Consider the following 24,806-nt stretch of genomic DNA (forward strand, 5'->3'; position numbering starts at 1 on the left):
GACTTCACATCCTTTCACGAGTTTGCATACGAGTCACTGGTACAGGCTGGTACGCTGCTGACAACAGTTCCTGATGGATAGAGAGCATATTATTGGCAGGAAGTGTGCGGTCTGCCTTGATGTGGAGAAGCTGAAATGTTAAGCAGGGTTGTGTCAATGTTATTTGTGTGCCTCTCCAGGCCTGTGTGCGCGTACTTGTGCGTGGGCATGTTCAGACTCCCGAGTGTTTACTTAACCTGTCTTGGCATTTGAAACCCCTGTCATTCTCCACTGTGTCTGGCTCTCACAGTGACAGCTAGGGTGGGATACAGCGCGTCGTCTCCAGTTTCATGCAGTCTTTTTCTTCTTTTTTTTTCCTTTGAGCAGATAAAAACCCTTTTTAACCCTTCCGTAGGCTTGAGAGGAGTTCACACACATATACAGTCATCCAACATGTGCACATACACACACGTGTGACTTTTAGATGACTTCAGGGAATAGAAACTGAAAGATGATGCATGCTCTCTTTTGAAACCCCATGGTTGATAGGGGCAGGACCTCGCCCTCTTTCTGTGTGTGAGTGCATGCGTGTGTGTGATGTACATCTTTTTGTTCTTATGGGTTTGTACTGTGTGACCTTTCTGAAGATTAGACCTGGATGTCGATCATTTTCCCTAGAAAACTGTTAGAACGAGACGACAGTGCAAATATGGCACACTTAGATAAGTTTGTTGGTTTTGGCAGTAATTCCCACACATACACTATCTGTAAAGAATTACATATGGTATTTAGCTTCAGAAGGAAATACAGTAAATCATCCTTTTTTCCCTTTATTGTGGTTTGTTTTGCCATCATCAAAGACACTCACAAGCTGTGATCTCCACTCAGTGCAGCACTCATCTTATCTGAATACTTTCCAGCTTGTCAAGAGGCTCAAATCTTCAATAGGAGGAGGAGGAGGAGGACGGGTACAAACGAATGACTCTGACAAACCAAAAGGATGAAGTCAGCCCCACTGCTCACCTCCAGTATGTTAAGGCCTCTCTGTAGCTGTCAGCGAGATGGCAAGACACAAAGCAAACAAGAGCTCTCCCTGTAATAGTTATATATAGCGCCGCGTGTGCTGGGTGTGGTTGGTAACAGTTGTGTGCCGCGCACAGGCTCCCGATCTCACCATGGTAGGATGTTTGTCTTTTGTAGGGATTAAAAAGGGATCCAGGAAACCTGCCGTCCTAGTTTTGCCACAGAACGCAGAAAGGGCGACCTACTTTTGATGGTAGCACTAAGCCAGGAAGGAGACTCCAAATCATAATATAGTTAGGAGGTGGCTGTTTTTGTCTTTCCTCACACAGGCTATGCTTCTTGTCTTTTGGCATGTTTCTAAGGCTTCTGACTCAGTGTGTGTGTGTCAGAGAGGCTCCATTGTCTGCACACAACCTGTAGCTGTAACATGAGAGGGTGAGAATGCAAGAGGAAGACAGTTACTGGGAAAAGCAATGATGATTTTTTTTCCCATACATACTTGCATTTAACACAAAGCCTCGGGGGTGCATGCAGCTCTGTAGCTGGCTTCAGCAGTGTCATTTACCTTCTGTCACATAAGGACGCATAAGCAGGGAGAGCTATATTTGGCACAATCACATTGCTCTGGATGTGTACAGTCAGTGCGTATAGAGCTTAACCATCCAGATCAGTGGGTCAAGTGGCTGACATACTAATCCTAACACCTAGATGCAGCTCTGATTTGTCAAAGTTGGCTCTAATCTACTGCACATTTTGACTGCAGCACAGACATCTAAGACCTCTGGGTGAACTGCCATCTATCTACATATATGTAAAAAATTAATTTCAATGGTGGTTACTGTATGTTTGATGTCCTTCATCTACTTTACGTTTACTTCTTTAAATGTCTATTAAATTATTATTGTACTTGCATTTAAGTGGACCCTGCTTCACAAATATCCACTTCTCTCAAACCTCGCACCTCTAGGTTCTAACACAGACTCAAGCACCAAGATATTTCTGACATCTGTCTTTTTGTGTGTGTCTTCTTTGCAGTGTCATCATGCATCACCACCTACAAAAAGACCCCTCCTCCGGTCCCACCACGAACTACCCCATCCAAACCTTTTATATCGATCACAGCCCAAAGCAGCACCGAGTCCGCCCAGGATGCGTACATGGACGGGGGTCCCGGCACACGAACGGGTATCAGTTCCCAGCCGGGCCTGTCCAACTCTACAGAGAGCATCGATAGCATGAAGGCCCTGACGGCAGCCATAGAGGCAGCTAACGCTCAGGTGCACGGCCCTGCGAGCCAGCACGTCACCAACAGCACCATCACCATCACTGCCACCGCCACCACTTCCGCAGTTGCACACGTCTCCGCGGACACCAAGGCGCAGAGAGAAGCTCTCCGCAAGTGCCTGTCCATAGGGATCCAGGTTTGCAATGAGACTGGGGTTCAGTCAGAGTTCTAATCCAGTTTTTCTGCCATGCAGACAATTTGAGAATTTCTCCCCCTTCTCTTAGGTGGACCCAGAAGAAGGAGGGCCCACAGAGGAGCAGTCTAAATTCCAGTCGATAGGAATTCAGGTGGAGGACGAGCGATGGTGAGTAGAAACAAAAAAGGGAGTAGATGTTCTTAAAGGGAAACTGGATAAGTAAGAAGAGAGATGAAACAGGGATATCAGAAAGAGGGCTTTTTGAAACCAGGGTAGGTTGATAATGTGCGTTACAAGCTTTTGCCCCCCCCCCTCCGCACTGGCTTCCCTACAGCAGCTGTCCACAGTTGAGGGGTGGCTGGCGTCAGAGCCCCCTCAACTAAGGGCCCCAAATGACAGCTGGGCCAGAGGATGTGGTATAGGGAGATTGGAAAGCTGAGGGGGTGAGTTGACAGCCATCTGTTGCTCCAGTCATTGTGATTCAGGCTGTTTGGGGCTGCGTGTTTGTGTATGTGTGGGAGGGAGTGAGGGAGGGAGAAGAGGAGGGAGATTTATTGAGTTTGTTTAGGTCCGAGAGACCGCTGCGCTGTCAGTTAGCCGTTTATTCTGTTGCATGTTCCCAGTTTGAGGAGAAGAGCCTAGTGTGCTCGCTGTTTCATTAGCTCACACTGCACCACACTCCTTTAAGTTCTCTGGTGGGACACAGCCATTTGTAGCTTATCTGTCTGCTTTCATCCCCCCCACACACACACACACACACACTTTTATTTTTTTAAGTCACCTTCTGTTTAGTTAGGAAAGCTAGTCAGTTTAGCCAGTTCCTGGTTTTTGCAACTCATTGAAGGGATGCTTCTAAAATTCAAAGCGACATAAGCTTTTATCAAAGGTCACAGAGAGGGCCACGTCCAGCACTTCAAAATGTGCTGGATGTGGAATGTTAGGGGATTTCTGAAAGGAGGAGGTCTCAGCTGATCAACCATGCTCTGAGTTCCTGGATACGCCAAGCCAAATATTAACTCATCCAGATAGGCTGTAGTCTACCTAAGTTTGGACTTGTTGTTATGCTGGACTGCAGCTAATGCATTTTTCTGGTTAATGTTTGGTGTTGGTTGGCATGTATTTTTGTTGATACATGCATGACTGTTTACCTGTTGGCATTCATCTGTAATGGTGTGTGTGTGGGTGTGTATGAGTGCACACCTGGGAGGTCTGGGCATGCTGCCCCCTACATTAGATTCCCAGACAATGAGAGTGCCAGACTCCTACGGCCTTCTTCAGTGTGTCTGTAGGTGTGTGTGTGGGTGTGAGTGTCTGTGTGTTTTTATGCAGCAGTCATAGGTCATAACCTCAGCTTGCTGTTTGAACTAGGATTAACTGACGGGCAGTGGAAAGAGATGTAAAAGTGTTGGAAAGAACAAATAACATGCTTGTCTTTAGACAAACATCTTCCTTCTCTCTTTTACCTATTTTTTTTAATATGATAATATTTGTATATGAAGCATTTACTTAAATGCAAACTGAACAAGATGACTTATTTGATGTAGGTTGGTCTTTTACGACCCCACAAATTAAATTTAGGGTATGTTGGACACTGTACAGATTCTTTCCTAATCTCACCATGAAGGCTAGTGCCAGCCCTGATTTTTCCCGTCACTACCTGTCACCAGCAAGAGGAGGAATTAACACTGCTATGGTTTTATGAAGGACTCTCTCTGTATTTGTGTGCTTGTGTGCATTCTTCGCTTTCTTCACCAAACATTCATCTGATGTACTTCCTACTCGGCAGATGTTTTGCTCTGAACCTCGTGTTCCAGAAGTCCAGCGTCTAATATGAAGTTGTTTAGACAAGTGTTCCTCATGTTTTGGCTAAAAATTCTTTCTGACACACTTTCACCATGGTATGTTTTCAGCAGCTTCCTGCCTTTGTCATCAGAGGCTTTAACAGTGTAAAGATGTAACCACGGTGATGTCACTTACTGGGTTGTGGACCGCATTTTAAAGCCCCAAAGTTGACGTTTTAGCAGCCACCGTGTTTTTTATGGCCAGAAGTGACCATATTTGGATGAGGGGGTGGAGCAGTAAGTTATCAGCCAGGGGTAGCAAGGGAAGTTAGCAAGCTGTAAATCACATCAAACCAAACTATTTCTCAGATGATTACATTTTAAAAGTCTCCAAATGGCAAAAGTACTGCAAACAATGTACAGAGGTTCAGTTCAGTGACTCAGGTAAGCTGAGGTGAGGCCTAGCAGACACCTCATGTTATGTTAGTATGAAGAAGAAAATTAGCCACAGAGACAAAACTATTTTCAATGTTTATTAATTAAAAACTGCCATTTTTGATACTTTCTGACACACTTCATTTCTCAGCCATGGGATTTACCATTTGGCTGATAGCCCATCAAACTGCAATGCCTTTGTTACACACAGGCACTGCACTAGTCCTGAAAACGTAATATAAGGGATAATTAGCAATGTTAGCCTTTTTGTTTTTGCCCTAGCTGACTGAAGGCTTTCGTTAGACATTAAATCCAAATAAGGCATGTTTCTTTTTTTAGGGCCATTTCCTCTTGCTTTTAAGTGTAAACCAAGTATCTGCAGATGACAGGAAAATGAAGAAAACGTAGGACCTTCTGGTTCAGAGCAGCAGCAACATATGGAATGCAAAACTCAACCTCTGTGGTGATTTATCACTTTCTATTACTTGAATGTAGGAAGAGGAAAGATTTTCTGTGATTTTTATTAGCTCTTGCATACCTTACTTGTGTTTTATAGCTTTTTTCCTCTTTCACATTAACTTTTATCCTTTAAAACGCCCTAGTTCTTTTTGTTCTTCTGCCTCTTGTCTGTTGATCTAACCGTCTGTCTGTCTGGGCAGTGTTTGGCTTTGCCTGTTTCTGCCCCTGCAGGAAGTTGTTAGCAGCCTGATAGAAAGCAGGCTGTGGTCATTAGCTCTGAACACCTGCTTGGAGGAGTTATTCTTTAACTGCTCTTCACACTCACACAAACATACACGCACACGAAGGGCTGCTGGCATGTACACGTAAAGCGCATACACGCTGTTTGATCTACCCGACGCCACTCCCATCTTGCTTTCTTTTTTTTTGTGTTCACAGAAGAGGGGAGATGAATGAGAAAAAGGGGGAAGTAAAGATGAATGGGTGGAGTTCAGGAGGAGTGTGTGTCCGGAGATGGGCTGAGCGAGAGGTGATCATTTGTGTGTGTCATGCTGCAGGCAGGTCAGGTTGAGGTTTCATGTGTGAGAGGACTGTGGGCAGTTTTTGGTTTAGAGTAAAGCTAACAGGCCTGGTGGAGAGGGTCTATTGACAGGACAATTGTAATCCCATATATGTCTCACAGTAGTATAATGGATTTTTGAATGGGGGCATTTGTGTTAAACTGAAATGAGCACTAATACCCAGTTATTTTCTTTAATCCTTAGAGCCCATGTCCATGAGGGCTTTTATGCCTTTTCATCAAAGTGTATCACTTATTTTTAAAGTGTCTCAATGACCACCACTCTGCTACATTTTTGTATATGTTATTAAATTATGTGCTTTAAGTCGTGAGCTGTAATCAATTATTAGACTAATGGCTTGTCCAATCACTGTGAAGTTAGCATGCCAGTTCCCTCCCCCTCCTCTCCTCTCCCAGCACCCGCATCCCTCTAACATCCCATTTATCTCTTGGGTGGTGAGCTGCTCTATAGAACATCGCCAGCTCTGTGTGTGTGTGTATGTGTGTGCATGTCTCTGCTGTTGCACATAGTGTGGAGAGACTTGGCAGAGGCTGCCCGACAGCGGCACAAAGCCTCTGAGTCAAATGCGACATGGCACGCCCAGCTGTAGAGAAGGGTTCCAGGTGTGAGTGTGTGTGCATGTGTGTTTTTGTGCTACCACTATTTGTGTATGCGCAGCGGTCCCACAGCAGGGCTTGCGGTGTGACAGAGGCCTGTACACACTGTTGCTATTGAATGAGCCAGGTGACAAAACATACACGCACACTCACACACAAAAGATGTTCCACAATACAAAAGCTATTCATCGCTGAGATCATTGTGATGATAATTGCTGCTAAAAGGAAGGCTATAAAAATAAACTAATCAGATGTTTAACAGGTGAAGAATCAATAATACCTTTGTGCGTCCCACGTAAACTTATTCTTACATCTTCTCCTAGTCACCGCAGAATGACCCGCTCCAACAGTGTAACCACAGCTGTGCAGGCTGACCTCGACGACCCATCAGACGCTCCGGACCTGCCGCCGCGTCTCTGCGCCACCATGCCGCGCCAGCACTCACGTGATGCTGCCACTTCCACCGTCAGCATCCAGGGCTCTGGGAACCACTACCACGCTTGTGCCGGAGATGACTACGGGGAGATGGGCTTTGACCCATCCATCCTGCCTCCTCCTGACCCCTGGATGGACAACGTACCTGAACCAGAGGGTGAGGCTCTGGAGGCGGTTGGGCGATCGGTGTGCCCGCGTGACGGCCGCTGGTTCCTCAAGTTACTGCAGGCTGAGACAGAGCGTATGGAGGGCTGGTGTAAACAGATGGAGCAGGACGAGATGGAGAATGAGCTGCCTGAAGAGAGTGAGTTGATTCATTATGTTTAGATGTCATGATAAATTTTACTCTGTTATGCAGTGATATTAGGTCTATTTTTCCTCCTTTCCTCCTCTCCTCTTTTGATTTGGAGGGTGCTGGTATTCGTGGTACTGGACCACAATAGCTGCTTGTTCCTGTCTCAGGCCCTCTGGCCTCCACAGACATACCGTGCATACTTATCAATAGGCCACTGCTGGGCCCAGCCACGCTTGTGTCCTCTGGATACACTGCATAACGATCTCTCACACAGGGTTTGCCGAGTGCCCCTTCAAGGCAACTATTTCATCTTGATGTAACACACAGAACAGCACTCGCCTGTATGCACACATCGAAATATGTTTTACACACGTACACTCAAACAGACATACCAGACTGAGTAAACAAGCCACAGACTGTAAGCACTGTATTCGTACCTGCGCAGCTGATTTCATGTTTTACTGAAAATGCCATTGCGTTTGCAGCTAGTGTTTTGGTTCCAGGCAAGAGATTTTCTCACAGAACATGGATAACAGGGAGGCTGTCTCAAGGTCATATTTTCCCTGATCCCAGACTACAATGCACACGTGCACACACAGACACACTCACACGCATCCTGAAGGGGTTGAAGTCTTTGTCTGCAGCACAGGTTCATTACTCACCCTCTCAGTTTCTAATAGCACTAGCCTTATGTACTAGCAGTTGCCTAGCAGTTGAGTCCATATCACTGATCAGTGACATTTAAATTAGTTGTGTAGCCTTTTTTATCTTATGCATGAGGCTGCTGGAAAGTGATTGTAAGAAAAATAAAAGGTTGCTGTTGAGACCAGGTGCTTGATTTGACCATGCTTAAAACATGCAGTGTTTTGCATTGTGTGTTTAATGATTTTGTATTTTTGGAAAAAGAATTGTGAAATATAAATGGATTTCTGTCATTCTCATCTGATGTTCACAGATGTTTTGTATTTTGAAATGCTCGTACGAAGCAGGTTTCTAATCCATCCTTTTTTGTTGCATTACTAATGCAGCCCCTCTGTTAGTGGTGCAACATGCCTGCAGTATGCAGTCCTGTGAGTAATTGCATTGTGTGGGTGTGTGGGTGTGTGTGTGCATGCATGTGCGTCTGTGTCTTTCTGCAGTCCTGGGTAAGATCCGCAGTGCAGTGGGGAGTGCCCAGCTGCTGATGTCCCAGAAGTTCCAGCAGTTCCGGGAGCTGTGTGAGGAGAATCTGGTATGTGTCACCTCATCCTCTGCATGCTCCCCTCAGCCCTCCCCCACACTGACATCATCCTGCACAAATCACTCTGACAGGCCAGGCCAGAACTCATTTACTATGCATCTACTATAGACATCACATCTTTGCAGTCACTCGCAGATGAAAGGAAAGAGCATGGCTGCGTGGATATCTGAATGCTGATCCCAGGATTTACATATCTTCATTAAAACCCAGAGATTTATGTTTTTTATGCCTTTTGTTAAAAATGTAAAATTCTATGTTGCATTATTTATAGATTATTTAACAAACATTTAAGCTATTTAAAAACAGCAAGATTTATTTAACTAAAAAAATCATTTTTGTCTTTTACTAACTGAGAAAAAAATCCAAAAATATACAACTGGAATACTGCTGTGTTTGTGTTTATGTAGCAATGGATTGCTTAACCTTCTTAAGTGAAGGATGACAAGACAGATTAAGAAACTGTTTTTTAATCACAGCAGGTCTATGATTCAGACCAACTCCTGTACTCCCACTTATCACAATATGATGCAACTGTCTCACCTGATTTATAGAAAATCTGTTCCACTGCAGTTCTAAAAAATGTTTGGCTAAACAGTTAAAGCCAATTTTGTGATTCCTCTAACTCCTATTAAATATTATAGAGCAATAGTATTTTTTCGAAAAAGTGTGTGATAATCTTATAAACCGTATTAATTTTTTTATGTGTGGTTTCCATGCATGTGATGTTTGTGTATCAGAATCCAAATGCGCACCCGCGGCCCATCTCTCAGGACTTGGCTGGATTCTGGGACATGCTCCAGCTGTCCATTGAGAACATTAGCCTGAAGTTTGATGAACTCCACCAGCTGAAAGCCAACAACTGGAAACCTCTGACTCCTCCAGAAATTCAGGTGCTGACACATACGGCAAATACGAGCTTCAGCCAACTCCATTTTAAATAATCAAATGACCTAACTGCAGTGTTGTTTTGGAATGCTCCACTAACCCGCATGCTATCTTCTGTCATTACTGTATACTTTGAATTGTAAGTCCTAATGATTTACAGTTAAGCTTTGTTGTAGCATGCTTACATGTGTTGCTTACTGTCATGTCGGCTGCCTGACGCCATCACTTGTATTTGTGTGTTTTGTTCTGTCTTGTCGACAGTGAGCTGCTTTTGAGAAGCCACTCTACCTGCCATGCACCGTTGGGGCCTGCCCATCTCCAATGGTCTTTTACCTCACGCAATGGCCACCATCGTGCTGTCTTTCCCCACACAAATGGCTGCCACTGTGAACCATAACCTCATTAAAAATTGCATGCTTATGCCGGCAACAGCCACACCGCTCTTGCTAACCCTCATGCAAACCGGCTGCAGTCGTGTCGCTCGTCCATGTGTTTACCTGCAGCTTGCCATAAGGACTCTCTGGTCTGTCTTTAAGACTATTTGTCATTCCTGTCCAGGAGAGAAGGATGCCTCCTCCTGTGCCAAAGAAGCCCCAGAAGGGCCACCCTCCCCTGGCTAGGGACCGCTCCCTGGAGAGCTCTGAGCGCCAGCGTCTGGAGGCTCGCAAACGCCTGCTAGCTGCCAAACGCGCCGCGTCAGTTCGGCAGAGCTCTGCTACCGAGAGCGCAGACAGTATCGAAATCTATATTCCTGAGGCTCAGACCAGACTATGAGACACACAAACTCATATAACAACACACAGGTCCAGTACACTGTCCCATAAACACAATAGCACTGAATGGTAATGCTACGGTGCTAACATACTGTAACATAATCACATTTTTTGCAGACTTCCCAGATCACTGTGAAGTCAGTTGCTATGGAAGCTGGTTGAAGAAGTAATGTACACTTACAGTATTTATTTATTACTTAATTAATTTATCTTTCTGTCTCTTCTTCCCTTCATTTCCTTCTCCCAGCTTTGATGTAGCACTCCCTCTGTTCCTTGTACCTCCACCTGCTCGTTGCTCCCAAAGAATTATCTCACTAATCCCCACGTTTTAAGTGACCTGATATTACAAAGATAAGCCTGGTGTAGCACAGCAGTGTTGCTTCACACGGATATGTTTCAGGAGCCCAGGACGCAATAACATGGTGGAGGGATTCTGCGCGTGTGTAGGTGCTTACGTGCAAACACACAGGCAGTTGTAAGTGATGTATTTAATCTATCAGATCAACTGAAGAGACCAGACCAGAATCATTCTTGATATTTATTATGTTATATTTTCTATTTAAAAAAAATCTAGTTTTTAAAAAGAAATCAATATCTGACTCTAAGAGTACTACAGCCACAAAAGTCTGTGTTTTGTTTATTGAGGTCACATTTTAAAACGTAATATTAAAAAGCCTGCTTATAGAGGCAGCTGGTAACACAGTTCACCTTCTGCCTGAAAGTGGGTCCTTCCAGTTGCGGGAGGAAAGGTCAAGAGGTTAGATTTTGCTCCTTCAGGTTCAGCAAAGTGGCTCCTCAGACAGTAGGAGTTAGGTTTTCGGCCTCTGCAAAGAGTGCAGTACCCTGAAAGGTTCCCAGAAAATGCCACAAACCGAATATGTGTTGTATGTGTGACAGGATGAGCGTGTGCGTGTTTTGGTTAACTTGTTTGTTTCAAAAGTGCTTCCTATTTTTCTAGGTCTAAAGGGTCCTAGCTGTAATCGAAGATTAAGGTAGCAGCATCAGCAGACTGTAAAACAAATCACCCGTCTTGTCTGAATTGAGACTGAGCAGAACAAGTTTGTATAAAGGATATATAATGACATGAAGTGCATGCTTACACAAGGTAACTGATATTTTTGTCTTTTTTAACAGATTTATTCCTTACTCACACCACGTTTAAACTCTTCAGTGTAACAGACTAAGCTAAAGGACTCATATGTGGTACAATACTGGTAGTTGTACGATATTTTATTATGTCATTTTTAGACAAGAAGAGTTTATGGACAGTATTGAGACTACGGGACTGAGAAAGGACTATTTCTCCTCACTGTGTGTGCACTCCCTCTGCCTCTAAATGAAGCAATTATTTGAAGGTCATAAAGAAAAAAAAAATCCAGTTTCTAATATTTTGTATTAGTGTTTAATTTATTGATTAGGAGAACAATGACTGTTTATTGCCATTGTTATTATATTATTATTATTATGCACTGAAAACAAGGCCCTTATACTGTGTTTGTGTTTTATTTATGTTCTCCAGCATGACAGGCGCCTTTTTTGTCTTTTCCGTTTCAGTGATCAGCCTTAATTTCTATCGCGCTAGTCGAGCACAACTGCAGTCTCAGGGGAAGATGTGTGTGTGTGTGTTTGCGTGTTGGCGAGGTTCAGAGAGAGAGTGTGACTGACTTCATCTGACTGTATATGAGCCATATTGTTGTCTCTTGTTGTACATAATTCCTGCCAGCAGGATAGGCCATGATCTTAATAAAGCAACCAGTGTCCATACCATATTCTCAATTATGTTTCTACTGAGCGTCTCAACCCGGCTTACTGCAGTAAAACAAGGTACTTCTGTCAGCTGCTTGAATGTGGAGACAATCCCGAGTCAGTTTATGGTCACTTAATTCTTCACGGACTAGCAGAACTTTGGTGTGTAGTCCAATTTTCTGTATTGATCTGATAAAGTTGTGTGCCATTGGATAACTATAGGAAACACGGTATATTCCTTTTATTTGTCCCACAATGTTGAACTACTACCTGAGCTTTTCATCGAGAGATGTGCGAAGATGATGTAACCATACAGTATGATTTGTAACTCCTTTAGTTGGTCAATAAATATTTTTAGAGAGGGTGCTTGTAAGTATAGTTCAAACTTCATGCCATTTAATATAGACAAAGCTCATTTTAGTACTTTTTCTTTGGAACTTGTTTTAAGTCAAACTGTCTGTCGAATAAACAATTCATTTATTTATGTTTATTATATTAACATATCAATATAACCCTCCTGGTATAGCAGGGAGTTAGAAACCAGAATGTTGGATTGTGCTTTAATTGCTAAACTCACTCCAGCAGTCCTGGCAAATCTGAAACTTGTGATGTAGTTATATTAAGAGAAAAACCTTCAAATAAACATTTGTACATACATGAATGTTTCCCTATGTAAATGTAAACTAAAAGAACAAAACAACATATTACAAGCAGATATACATTTTGTAATTAATGTTATTACACTCTTGATGTTATGGCACGTGTATGAGCTCTTATCAGCATTAAAAAACCTCATTGCCATAATTTTGTTGTGTTCATTTCTTTCCTGTCACATGTGTTCTCAATTAGAATATAATTAAACCGATTACAAGGCCAGCGTGGTGTGTTTTTAGGGCATTTCCCATCCGCAGGGGCGGATCCCCATAATTAGACGCCGCTTTTGGCCTCGGCTTAGCCTTGACGTTTCTGTACGTGCAGCTTCTGGTGATTTGTCATTCACACATCAGTCATGCTGAGGCGAGGTGTGCTGGCTTCGGTGGCTAGAGTTAGGGTAAAGGGTTGTGGGGGTGTTGTCTCTGTGTATGGCCTGCCCTGGGTCAATCTACCCATCATATGGTCCTCTATGGTGGGCTGCATCTGCCTACTTGTGTGCCTGGAGGTCTGTTTAAACCCTTAGTGATTACATCATTTAGATCAGACCCAACCTCTGTCACCTCTGACAGGAACCGACAAAAGGTTCAAAGGAATCCTGCCTGTTCCACCTATTATGCTATTAAATGAGTTAATGTTTCATCAGTTGATCAAAAGTTAGCCTATCAAATATGATAATGCAGCATGTATAAATGCTGAATTTGTCAGTGCTACATGGTATTAACTGCAGTTCAATTGCATTCAACCCCTGATCTTGAGTGGTTACATATCATAGCCTGCTAGTTAGTGAACAGGTAACGTTGCGGATTATCATTTTAATGAAGATGTTTAAAAAAAGATCCCCTTAAAATCCTAAAAGTAAACTGCTGTTCAGCTTAAAAGACGGGTATAATAACAAAAACAGTAAGGTGTACCTGCCTGACCTAATACAGAGAACAACAGAGAAGCATTGCCAGATGGGAACAGCTGTACTCATATGTAAGCTTCCTTACACTGACTTTATTGGCACGTAAACCCTGTCAGCGAGAAAGTGTTGACGTCTGCTGTTTACCTGTGTTAATTTATACAGGATTATGCTAATGCATGGGAGCTGTTTTAAAGCATTCGCACACACAGGACTGCATCCTGTAGAAAGACAGGAATGCTACACTATTGTTTTCTCATATTCCCTTCTTTTATATACACTGAACAATTAAACTAAACACACTACTCCCAACATTAAGGGATAAATGTGTGCAGTAGAGTTAAGTGATCTGAATGATCCAAAGCAGGGCAAAATACTTGAATAAAAATGATCAACTCTGAGATGTAGAAAAAACAAAACTTTATTTGAATCCCATGTGACCCCTAGTTGCCACAAACATTGCACAGTATGAAAAGAAATCACATCATTGGGCATCATGTCACATTAACTATACACATGGTCCTATTATACAAGGAAATGTTTTTTGGTGATTTTTTTTTTTTTTAAAAAGGGCTGTTTTTTTGTCAGGTTGTAAAACAGCAAATGCAGAAAAACATATGTAGTGTTTAATTTTTCCAGTCCACTGGCCGTCATTTTTCGCTGAGTGATGGGATAAAGGCTCATGCTAAGAACCTGCTACATTGGTCTTATGAAACACCCCTCAGTGACAAAAAGAAAAGTTAAAAAAAAAGAAGCATAAAGGGTTTTTTCCTTTTAAAAATAGCTAAAAGTAAATAACAAAAATTAAAAACTATACTTATGAAAACAAACATTTACTACAGTAGTGAATAAGTTTGTCATAGATGCCAAGAGCAAAGTATTTTTAAGACACTGAGATGACCTTCCTCTGCCTTTAGTGTGCAAACAAACAAGGCAGACCAATCATGAACTGATCTCTGAAATGTTGAACAATAATAATAATAATTAAAGAAAAAAAAAATTAAAACGTGTGGGTGCGACCAATCCACCTGACCGATCTGTGAAGGAGGACTGATTCTTGCTCTTGCTCCGTTTACTACAATACAGTATAATGGAAAGACATAAAGACAGGCAGCATTGTTCTGATAACATTTTTGGTCCCTGTGTGCAAATAAAATACACATGTAGATACATAAAGATACATGTATATGAAATGTATAAACAACTTACAGCCAAGGCACCTCGATACGGTTTTTCTTTTCTTTTTTTTGTTCAATAAGAAAGAAAGAAAAGCATCCATGTCAATTTGATTGGTATACCAAAAATAGAAATGGTCAGGCTTTCGTGTGGATTTTGTTCTTTGTTACGTGCAGACGAGTCACTGAAACGAAGAGTTCCACAGCTGAGATGCAAAGTCAGTCTCTAGTTCCTCCACTTCTGTCAACTTTCCTCCTTTAAGCGACCAGCTGTTTGGCCTGCAGCTCCATCTCTGCAGCCCGTTTGAGGGCCACATCCACCAGGAGCTGGAAACCGCTGAAGTCTTGTGTGAGGTCTGGAGGGGTGGGGGGAGGGGTGTTGAACAGCCCACTGCGGGGGCTCAGGTTGCCTTCTATGCTGGTGCTGCTGAGGATGGTGGTAGTGGGGGTGGCGTTGGGTAGTGGCTGACTGCCTGGCCCTTCTTCCCGGCACCTAAGCAGCGCTTGAGCCTGCACGGCATGCAACAACTCAGCTGCCCTGTCACAGTTCATGCCGGGCGCGCTGGGGTGGGAAGCTGTCGGGCTGGTTTGCATTGCTGTGGTGACAGTAGTGTGACAGATGACAGAAGGCCGGGTGGGCACGAGCCCAGGAGACGGGGACGCGGAGGTCGGAGAGGGCACGGTGGGGGACACCGCTTTTCTCAGGACGCTGGGCACGGCGGGGTCGAAGCTAGACGGGTGCAGCACCCGTTTGTCGTAGCTCTCTTCTGTGGCTGCCGCGGGGCTGCTGTGTTTCGGGGACTGGGAGCTGTCAGAGAAGCTGTCACCAGCTTTGCTACCTTTCCTGGATATGGTGAACTGGTTGGGATCTTTGCCATCTTTCCTCAGCATCTCCGGGAGAAGTCTCCGGCGTGCGTTAATGAACCAGTTGCACACCTGCAGAAGACGATAACAACAACAACCCACACAGTCAGAAAAGGCGCGTCACATGGCTCGCTTCCATTCTGCCTTGCGCTTTGAAAGAAAATCTGCTGGTACATTTATCCCCAGGTGCAGTCTGCACATGTCAGCAGAGAAATCGAGTGAAAGGTAAACCCTACCTATCACATGCTGACATTTCACACACCGCAACCATTTCCTGTTTTAATCATTTCACCACTGCAGAAATGACAAAAGACACCTCTGATTATAAGCTAACCCCTTTTTTAATAAAGGTCAGTTTAGATTTAGAAATCTTGTCTTGAAAATAGTTTTGAATAAAAAAATAAATCTCTTTTGTAATAGCAGCATTCACAGTTCACTCCACTCTTTTTCTCAGTCCTCCAGGCTAGTCGTAACTGGCTTAAGGAGCCTTTCAGCTCTAACTATGTAAATGACTCCGCATTGTTCCCAGACAGCTGGGATAGAAAAGGGGCTAGAGGGAGGGAAATTCCTGTCCAAGTGCCTCGGCCAAGCCCACAGCACACAGGGAGTAAGTTTACTCACTTTGTCTCAGACTTTTATGTTGCAACATCAAGCTGATCTAGATGACCTTCAATTCACAGTGTGTATGTGTCATAATTTGTTTGTGATCCAGACAGGAAATGATTCAGTCAAGCTGACACTTGTTTCCTCTTGACTTTTACAGTGGTCTATTTACTCTCTCTGGGCTTAATGGCAGAAAAAAAAACAGCTTCAGGCGGTACTATCTTTTTTCCGTCAGAATCTGTGCCCGTACCTGCAGTGTAGAGAGCTGGGTCTGCTTGGACAAAAGGGCTTTCTCCTGTTCAGAGGGGTAGGCGTTGTAACGGTGCTCATACAACCAGTCCCTGAGGATCTGAACGGACTCCTTGGGCAGATTTCCCCGCCGTTTTCTCTTCCCACTGCTCCCCGCGCTGGACGACAGATCCAGAGGGGCGTCCACGCTGTCCTCATCGTCAGTCTCGCTGCCCGACAGCATCATCAAACCTAAAAAAATCACGAGCGAGTGCAAGAGAAGGACAAAAAAAAAAAAAAAAAAAAAAAAAGAGCGTGTGAGGCCAGGACAAAGAAGAATTTATATCCTCTAATGTCAAGCCACCCCGTTGTCAGAGCGGCTCTGCCACAGCCGCTCAAGTTGTCTGGGAGGCAGCTGATGTGTCAGAAGCAAGCTGTCAAGTTCAGCCATGTGATTCATATAAGGAGCCAGGGAGGGTGTGAGGAGGAGGAAGAAGGGGAGGGTGGATGTAGAAAGGGGGGGACGTCACAAAGGCTAGCCTGATGCTGTGTCTGTTATAAAACCTGCCTCAACAAATACAAGCCAGGTCTATTCTAGACAGGCTGATAGCTGGCACAGCAACAATCTCTGTGTAAAAGGGGAGAGTTTGTTTTGAAGAACAGGAGCGCTGAATCTGAAAGATTACAGAGTCTGTATTTTTTGTTTTTTTAAATGGGAGGCTTAGGATCTAATCGAAGTCAATCATGATCAAAGGAAGTGCTCTGAATTGCTTTGAATGTCAAGAGTACAGCCCAGGCAAACTGATGTGCTTTTGAACTGCTTTTAAATTTGTCCCATTTTCCATCTGGCATATTATATATTAAACATTTTCAGTCCCATTTAGTAACTAACCAATACAAAACCTTAATATGCGTCCCTCCTCTTTATGATAAAGACACACTGAGGTTTATTAAAGACTGGCTCCTGTGATTTTAGGTCAATATTTACACCTGGACACCAGCACCTAGGCTACTGTACGGGAAGCCAAGCGGTCATAGCGAATAAAACAGGCCAGGATATTTATTGTACAGCCGTGAGCTCCCGGGCAAACTAGTGGGAAAGAAGTAAGAAAGTTCCCAAGTCAAGAGTGGCCAACAGGATGAGGTAATTACGTAGGTTGGAGAGGCGAAGGGGGAGGGGAGACCTGTTGCAAATAAGCGTCTCCAGACTAAACAAAAGAATCCAGGGCTGCCTGCTCCTTTGTACGCGTTTCAAAAGTTTCTACTCGCAAACAGCGACTTTGGCGCAAACTTTCCACCAGCCGAAATACGTCGCTTCCACTGAAAGGCCAGAAAAAAGACATTTTAACCCGAGAAACACGACAGTTTTTCTAAGTTTGAACAACTTGTAAGAAGGTTCTTTTGTGTGCGTGCGTGCGCGAGCGAGCTGCACCACGAGGTCCATGAATGTAACAAGGCAACAGCAAGTTCCCACAATGAGGTCAGGATGAACATTAGCCTACATTTGGATTTTGGTCATATTTTAAAGGCGCTGGGGGCTGTTTCCGTTCGCTGTTCGTAACTAAAAAAGATACAAAATATCGAGGTTTTTTTTAAGCTTACAGGCTGCCAAAATGTAACAACCCCTGAAGTCACAACAGTCGCACAACTTTTGACTTGTATCGACTATCACCACTTATCAAGAACCGAAAAACTTCTTCACAAATGTAGCTTATATGAGGTTTCCACCGTAACAGAAAAAAGGCGAAAGCGTCTTTTAAATCATTCTGAAAGTTGTCCCAGTTTATACCGCGACTAGGAAAACAACACACGGCGACACAGTCGTGCGTTAGCCTATTGTGTGAAAACTTGAATAAAGCACATTTAGATAACCTAAAACGGTGGCTAAACCTTGCTATTGTCGACTTTTGACATCGCGCCAACACATGGCAGAAAAAGCCCCCCTGTCATGTCTGGAAAGGAAACAATAGACTGCATGGTTTGCATATGAGGGAAACGGTTCTGTTACTCATTCTTTAACGCCGTCTCCGTCTAAAGTCGTTTTTTTCCTCTTCCCTAATACTTTAATGTTATTTCTTTTAGAAATCCCACCTACCCTTTTTGGTCTTCATCTTGAAAAAATGCCCGCTTATTCCTCGGCAAGCGGAGAAGACAAATTCTCTGTCAGAGCTGTGTTTTCCCCCCTAGATATCCCCAGCGTGTATCCGAAATCTCGAAAATCCTTGTTCATTAAAAAATGCTTCTTTTTTCCCGTTTTAGATGTTCTTCTCTCTTCTAGTCGTCCTTCTTTGGAGACTTGAGGTGGCAGGAGAGGGGGGTGGGGGGTTGTGGGTTACCTGAGATCTCTGCGTCCCTTTCTGCTCAAAGCCCCTTTTCTCATTGACTGTGTGTTTGATCCTGAAACTGGGTGACAGCTATCTTTGACAGCTGCGTGACTAAACGCAAAGATCCTCCCACCACCAGTGGAGAACAGGAAAAATCTCTGACATCAGCATGGCTTGTTCCACTGACATGAATACAGTCTTGCTGAGCTTTAACTGCTGCTGACCCTACTAATAAAGTGAATATATATCTATATAGATATATAGATATGTATATCTATATAGATATATAATATGCAGAAAGCGTTGTTTAGGCGGGCAAGCAAAATGACAACAATAGCAGACTGGGGGATAGCACTGCGGACCTCGTGGTAACACCTACAGATTAAAAATAACTAAACTAACCACAGTAATTTAAAACATATATATAGCACATTATTGCTACAGGCTATGCCGCATATTTCCGAATGAGCGTCGGTGTGTTTTTGTGGTGCAAGCTTCATCGCCTTATCACAGTCTGTGGTTTATCACCTTTCGTATCGCTTGTTTACATCGTGAAGAATTACCTTCACGTACTCCCAACAATAATTCTTCTGCATGCGAGTGCTTTTTAACAATGTGGCTTCGTATAGGCTGCTGCAGTGTGTTACAATAGGGGCCTCGTGTTGTGTTTATGGTAATAGCAGCAAATCTCGTGTTTATACTACTGTGCATCCCCCTCCTCCTCCTCCTCCTCCCGTGTTGTGACTGTAGTAGTCCATTCTTCTGTATCCCTATAGATACGCGTGAAACGTTTCTTATGCGCTATCGATGTCACCCCGATTGAATTGTAAACATTATATAAGGAGAAGCTCCTGTAATTTCTCACCAGGAATGAGGAAATGCTTAAAAAATACAGTGTGGACATGGGTGTAGCTGCGGGATATATTGATCAAACCTTGCAGCAGCTGGAGGTTAGCGCACCAGCTCGGCTTACTAAAGACAACAGCAGCACTGCGAAGAAAACGATCAATGCCTTCATTTGTATGCGGTGCACAACCATGCGACAGCTGCTGTAGCATCGTTTCTTTGCATGCATTTGTTCCAGACATGCATTCAAGTGCTCTTTGCGGAAGCTAAATGTCGCCTCCGCGTGCACACAAGCGGAACTGTACGTGAATGCAACGCGGCGTGCAGACACGAGGTCCTCGGGGTCCCTCTGGTGGTGATTTAATTGCACTGCAATTCAGGCGAAAATAAGGAAGGAAAGAAGTTGCTTTAAAATACCTGGAAATTATGTACTACGTAAAATTACTTAGAGTATAATTTGTGTCTGATTTCCTGTTGAATACACTAGCCAAAATGAATGCATAATGTGTAATGATAGTATAATGATTGATGTAAATACTTGAATTATTACCTCCTTACTCTGTTGTATTTGTCGGTTAATGCAATTACATTGTAATTTCAGGTCAAATACATGGAAAGTCAAGGGGAATTTCACCTTTAGTCACAGGCTGTATTAGAAAGTGTTATTATGTTTCAGTATACTATTACAGCATATTAAAACAAAACAAAAATAAACAGTCACCTTTACTGATTATTAATGTTAATGTTGTTTGGGGTTTTTTTTGCTGCTATAAATGTACACCCACTCACTGAAGTAATATTTTTATAATCAAACACAAGCAGCCTGAGTGTGTTTTCCAGCTCAGTCACTGTTAAAAATAGAGACGACTAAGTTTGGCAGGCCAAAGCCAGCTACTGTCAGATACTAGGTATGCTTCCCATCAGTTGTGACATTAAAATAGATCAAATGATATTTATTGATTGGCTGATTTTTGTAATTAATAATAGCAGTAATATTAATAGTCATTTAGTCTGATAGACTAGCTGTGCTGATGACTCATTTTAAACGTTGAGCATTTCATGCTTTCTGTATAATCAACACATTTGGCGAGCTTTTTTGAGTCATTTCTTTTATTAATATCTACACTTACTATGACGGGAATTCAGTGGTGATGTAAGACGACAAATAAAGCTCAGTGTTTGTTTTATACTTTCCAGACCGAGATAACACTGCACTTGTTTAATGAATGTTTTTATGTTTATTTTGTAGGATTAATAACAAGAACCACATAAATCTGTTTAGAGGGGAAACGAATGTAAAACGCTTTGTTTAAAGAATAGACACGATAATTAGCTGAGCGGTAGCTCTGCTGCTTTACTGTTGTGTCACTCGACTCATTTGACTGTGACGCATCAAATCCTTCACATTTGTCCACGAGCATCGCGGCTTCAGTCAGGACGCCCGTGGAGAGCTGTGTGAACTTACAGACAGCCACAACTGTACAGGAAACTGGTGGTTTTTTTCTTTCAAAATAAGATTGTTGTGGTTCAAATATCAGAATCAGAATACTTTAGGGTTCACAAAATGATGAGGTTCAACCATAATCTGGTAAATTGTTCCCATATCCGGGATTTATGGCGGACTGTGTTTTTCCTTTGTTCCAGTTCATTCGCAATAAATCAATAAATAAAAATCCTAGGCCTAATTACACTAAAACTGAGCTTTACGAACATCTGCTTTAATTAACACTTTGCTATTCTAAAGCGAGTAATTGGATGCGCTGTTTTTATTTAGATTACCTTGTCATTTGAAGTGCTCATTTCATTTCAAGTCATCATGTTAGTAAAGAGGAAGAAAGTGTATTTGATGATTATGTGGCTATTTGAATGAAAGCAACACCACAATGGACTTTTTGAAAGTAAATTAAAACCCAGTAAACGTGGTATTCTTAGTGAACTAGTTATGAGACTTCTTAAAACATAAAAATAAAAACGTTCACTATTTTGTAAGGATTTTTTGCACTTTAAAGTTAAAGCATCTTTTCCTGTTTATCAGCATGAAAACATTTTTTAAAAGTTTGACTTTTTTAAAGAAACTTTTGCTCATTGATCTAAGGCAGTAAAGCATGATCGCTCATAACGAAGGCGCACGTGTGCGTAAACCATGAATTTTATTTTGAAATAATTCAACTGAAAAGTGTTTTTTGGCTTTATTTCGTCGGACTTGATTCTGTCGAAGAGGACTGGGTCCTGTTACAGTTTGGAGTCTAAAATTAGGGAGGCACCCCAACTGCAAATGACGCAAGAGGACTAAACTGGACAGTCTAGTCGTCTCTGTGTGTCAATGACAGCGGGACTCAGAGCCATGGAAACCTTCCCTACAACTTTGCTGTTGTTGACACGGAGAGTATTTTTAGCTATTGTTGTCATCTTTCCGTAACAGCCCAGCCGCGCCGTTCAGTATAAAGGACTCTTTCAAAATGCAGTTGTACAACAGTGTGCTGACACACTACCCGAGGTCGTCTCGCAAAGTTACAATAACTTTGTCGACCGCTTCTGCGCGTTTGAACGGGGCAAGTTCCTCTGAGGCTGACAGGCCGGGATTTACTCAACCAGACGCAACTTCAGCGACCAACGGTGATCCGGTGAGCGAGTCTGTGTCTTCCGCAAACATGCCTGCCTTGTCGTGTTACGAAGCTTCAACCATGAGGCCAATTTACTTCACCTCGACTGCTGAAATTTTAATCCGGAGACCTGATGGAGTGGAGAGGTCTGTGCCTGTGCATGTTATGAGGGAGTCCAAAGTCAAACCACCTTCCCCAGACTCTCATAGCGGTGAAACTTTACTCTGTAATGACTGCGACCCTGATGTGATAGTGGACTTGATAGATCAATTGAGCAATGGGACAGATGAGCTTTTCCCAGACTGCCCAGAACTGACTGGAAATCAGCTTACCAACAGCAACAACACCAGTGGACCCAGAATAGAAGAATACAAGAGAACGGTGGAAACTTCAGGTGGGGATGATGGAATTTCACTAACTATTACCCCCTTCAGAAGCAAGACGTGGGCCTCATTGAAAGACAAGGAGCTGGTTCCCCCCAAGGCAGTACAGCCTAAGGGTCTCATAAAAGAAGATTTTAGCTTAATGAGCACGACCAAAGCTGCTCCAGCATCAGAAGAGAGACGGGCTTTTGAGCTCAGTGTTCTGCAGGAGTCCCCTCCACAGAGAGTCCAGGAGAGAGGGGAGATCAACGACAAAGTCGCCCGATACCTGGCTGAAGTGGAAAAGCAAAATAAGTACCTCCAGGAGAGGCACAAATACAGGTATCAAATCATTCCAGATGGCAACTGTCTGTACAGGGCTGTGTCTAAAGCCACATACGGGGACCAGTCGAGACATGCAGAGCTGAGGGAGCGGACGGTGCACCACATCGCTGACCACCTTGACGAGTTCAACCCTATCATTGAAGAGGATGTGGGGGAATTCCTGATCAATGCAGCGCAGGACGGCACTTGGGCCGGTTACCCCGAGCTTCTCGCCATGAGCCAGATGCTGAATGTCAACATCCACCTCACAACAGGGGGCAGCTTGGAGAGTCCCACTGTCTCCACCATGGTGCACTTTCTTGGAGAGGAGGATCCTTCCAAACCAGCTATCTGGCTGAGTTGGCTGAGCAACGGTCACTATGACGTTCTCTTGGACAGGTGTCTGCCCAACCCAGAGTATAAGGACTGGTGCCGAAACTCGCAGATGCAAAAGAAACGGGACGAGGAACTGGCAAAGTCGATGGCAGCCTCATTATCCAAAATGTACATTGAGCAGAATGGGTCCGTGTAAACGAAATACAGCGAATTACAGAGGAATAGAGATGAATGGTTCTGCTTTGTTTCTACGTGCTTTAAATTATTGTTTTTTAAGGATTTTTTAAGGAGCAAAAAGACGTGCAGTGCACATACTTTGGTTCATGTCTATGCCAGCGTTTTGAAATTAACGCTAGTTGTCTCCGAAAGAGTTTGACAGTGTGTGAGTCTGTTCTTGATAGTTTGGGTGATGTTGACATGAGTGAAATTCTCTAATGCTGTTCAGATGTGGCTGAGTGCTTTTGGAGTGTACTATTTTTATTTGCCCTCTCTCAGCTGACCAGTTATTATTATTTTTTTGTCGTGCTTCTCATGCTTTGGCAACTGCCCAATATTTTCAGACAAAGAGAAATCTGGTTTGCATTTTCCATGTGTTTAGCTACTCATTTGCACAAAATTCCTCTAAGAGTAGTTCACAGTGCTTGGTTTGTGTCTGCGAGAATGATTCAACGGTTCATTTTCCATTATTCCAGTACTTTTTCGACATTTGACAAAGAATTTCAAAATAAAGTTAAGACAAAAACACACTAACTTGCAGTGGCTTCATTTTTAATTTACATGCTCGTTGTCCCGCTATTTGTTTATCGCCTACATTTTCATACATTTGTTATTCAGCTTTAGCGATATCCACTGTTTCATCTTAGGTGTAAGGCAGTCCATAACCACCACATCACCACCACAGTTCATGCTGCAGTCATCCTCCACTCACCAGTGTCCTAAAGTGAAAAGTGATGTTGGGAATTTATTACATGATGTAGTGACCCTGCAGCCTCTCATTCAGGTCAGGCTGCCGAACTCGGTGTATTAAGGGACCACGGCTTCAATACACAGAGTACAAGGGAATGTGCTCTGTGTACTGAGCTATGTTAAAGCTTAAATAAAGGGTGCACAGTCACGGTATAGGCCAAAATGTCATTTCTTCTGTAATTGTTTTCTTTTTTAAAAACTGTAGATTCTGCTTGATTTCCTAAAAACTATATAAAAGGAAAGCAAACCACCCAAATACAGCTTGCAAATACTATAAGCTAATCTCAACATATGGATGTATTCATATTGTAATAATACTTTCCTTTTTGGCATTTCACATTAATGTCTGCTGTTCTAAATACACTTGCCGGTCACTTCATTAGCTACATCTGTTCAGATGCTCACGGATACAAATATCTATTTATCAACACCTGAGTGCATTTAGGCATCTAGACATGATCAAAAACCTGCTGAAGTTCAAACTGAGCGTCAGAATGGGTAGAAGTGTCTATGAACGTGGCATTGCTGTTGGTGCCAGACTGGCTGGTCTCGGTATTTCAGACTTGCTTATCTAATGGGATGGGATCGCTGGGGTTTACAGAGAATGCTCTGAAAGAGAAAAAAGTCGAGTGAGTTTAAGTCCTCCAGCCAAAATACCAGAGGTTGGAGGAGAAAGGCCAAGGAAGGAAATACACCAGTCACATCAAGGGGTGTCGAACTCCAGGCCTCGAGGGCCGGTGTCCTGCAGGTTTTAGATCTCACCCTGAATCAACACACCTGAATCAAACGATTAGTTCATTACCAGGCCTCTGGAGAACTTTAAGACATGTTGAGGAGGTAATTTAGCCATTTGAATCAGCTGCGATGGATGAAGGACACATCTAAAACCTGCAGGACACCGGCCCTCGAGGCCTGGAGTTCAACACCTGTCATTACAACCGAGTAAGAAGAGCATCGCTAAATGTGCAAAA

The 24,806-nt window shown here is 43.2% G+C and overlaps 3 protein-coding genes across 4 annotated transcripts in view; 2 read left to right on the forward strand and 1 right to left on the reverse strand.

Annotated features, from left to right (window-relative positions):
• The window catches only part of dlgap1b (discs, large (Drosophila) homolog-associated protein 1b), a 47,444-nt gene extending 35,038 nt beyond the window's left edge, over positions 1 to 12,406 (forward strand). For both annotated transcript variants that reach the window (XM_085362883.1, XM_085362884.1), the window contains 6 exons: positions 2,038 to 2,423; positions 2,512 to 2,591; positions 6,599 to 7,014; positions 8,145 to 8,236; positions 8,983 to 9,135; positions 9,689 to 12,406. In XM_085362883.1, the coding sequence (XP_085219009.1) occupies positions 2,038 to 2,423; positions 2,512 to 2,591; positions 6,599 to 7,014; positions 8,145 to 8,236; positions 8,983 to 9,135; positions 9,689 to 9,904 (1,343 nt within the window). In that variant the 3' untranslated portion in view covers positions 9,905 to 12,406. The remainder of the gene's footprint in view (positions 1 to 2,037; positions 2,424 to 2,511; positions 2,592 to 6,598; positions 7,015 to 8,144; positions 8,237 to 8,982; positions 9,136 to 9,688) is intronic.
• A 1,302-nt stretch (positions 12,407 to 13,708) lies between these two features.
• On the reverse strand, positions 13,709 to 18,465 carry tgif1 (TGFB-induced factor homeobox 1). Its single transcript, XM_085362296.1, has 3 exons — positions 18,170 to 18,465; positions 16,097 to 16,326; positions 13,709 to 15,315 (listed from the first exon to the last, which is right to left on the reverse strand). The coding sequence occupies exons 1-3, from the start codon at positions 18,183 to 18,185 to the stop codon at positions 14,638 to 14,640; spliced, it is 924 nt and encodes a 307-aa protein (XP_085218422.1). The 5' UTR covers positions 18,186 to 18,465; the 3' UTR covers positions 13,709 to 14,637.
• A 3,104-nt stretch (positions 18,466 to 21,569) lies between these two features.
• On the forward strand, positions 21,570 to 23,609 carry otud1 (OTU deubiquitinase 1). The gene has a single exon (XM_085362297.1). The coding sequence runs from the start codon at positions 21,704 to 21,706 to the stop codon at positions 23,063 to 23,065; it is 1,362 nt and encodes a 453-aa protein (XP_085218423.1). The 5' UTR covers positions 21,570 to 21,703; the 3' UTR covers positions 23,066 to 23,609.
• The last annotated feature ends 1,197 nt before the right edge of the window (positions 23,610 to 24,806 follow it).

Source organism: Diplotaxodon limnothrissa, linkage group LG9 (assembly GCF_057381915.1).
Source record: "Diplotaxodon limnothrissa isolate DT_005_m linkage group LG9, D_limnothrissa_male_GT1.1, whole genome shotgun sequence".
Taxonomy (NCBI): Eukaryota; Metazoa; Chordata; class Actinopteri; order Cichliformes; family Cichlidae; genus Diplotaxodon; species Diplotaxodon limnothrissa.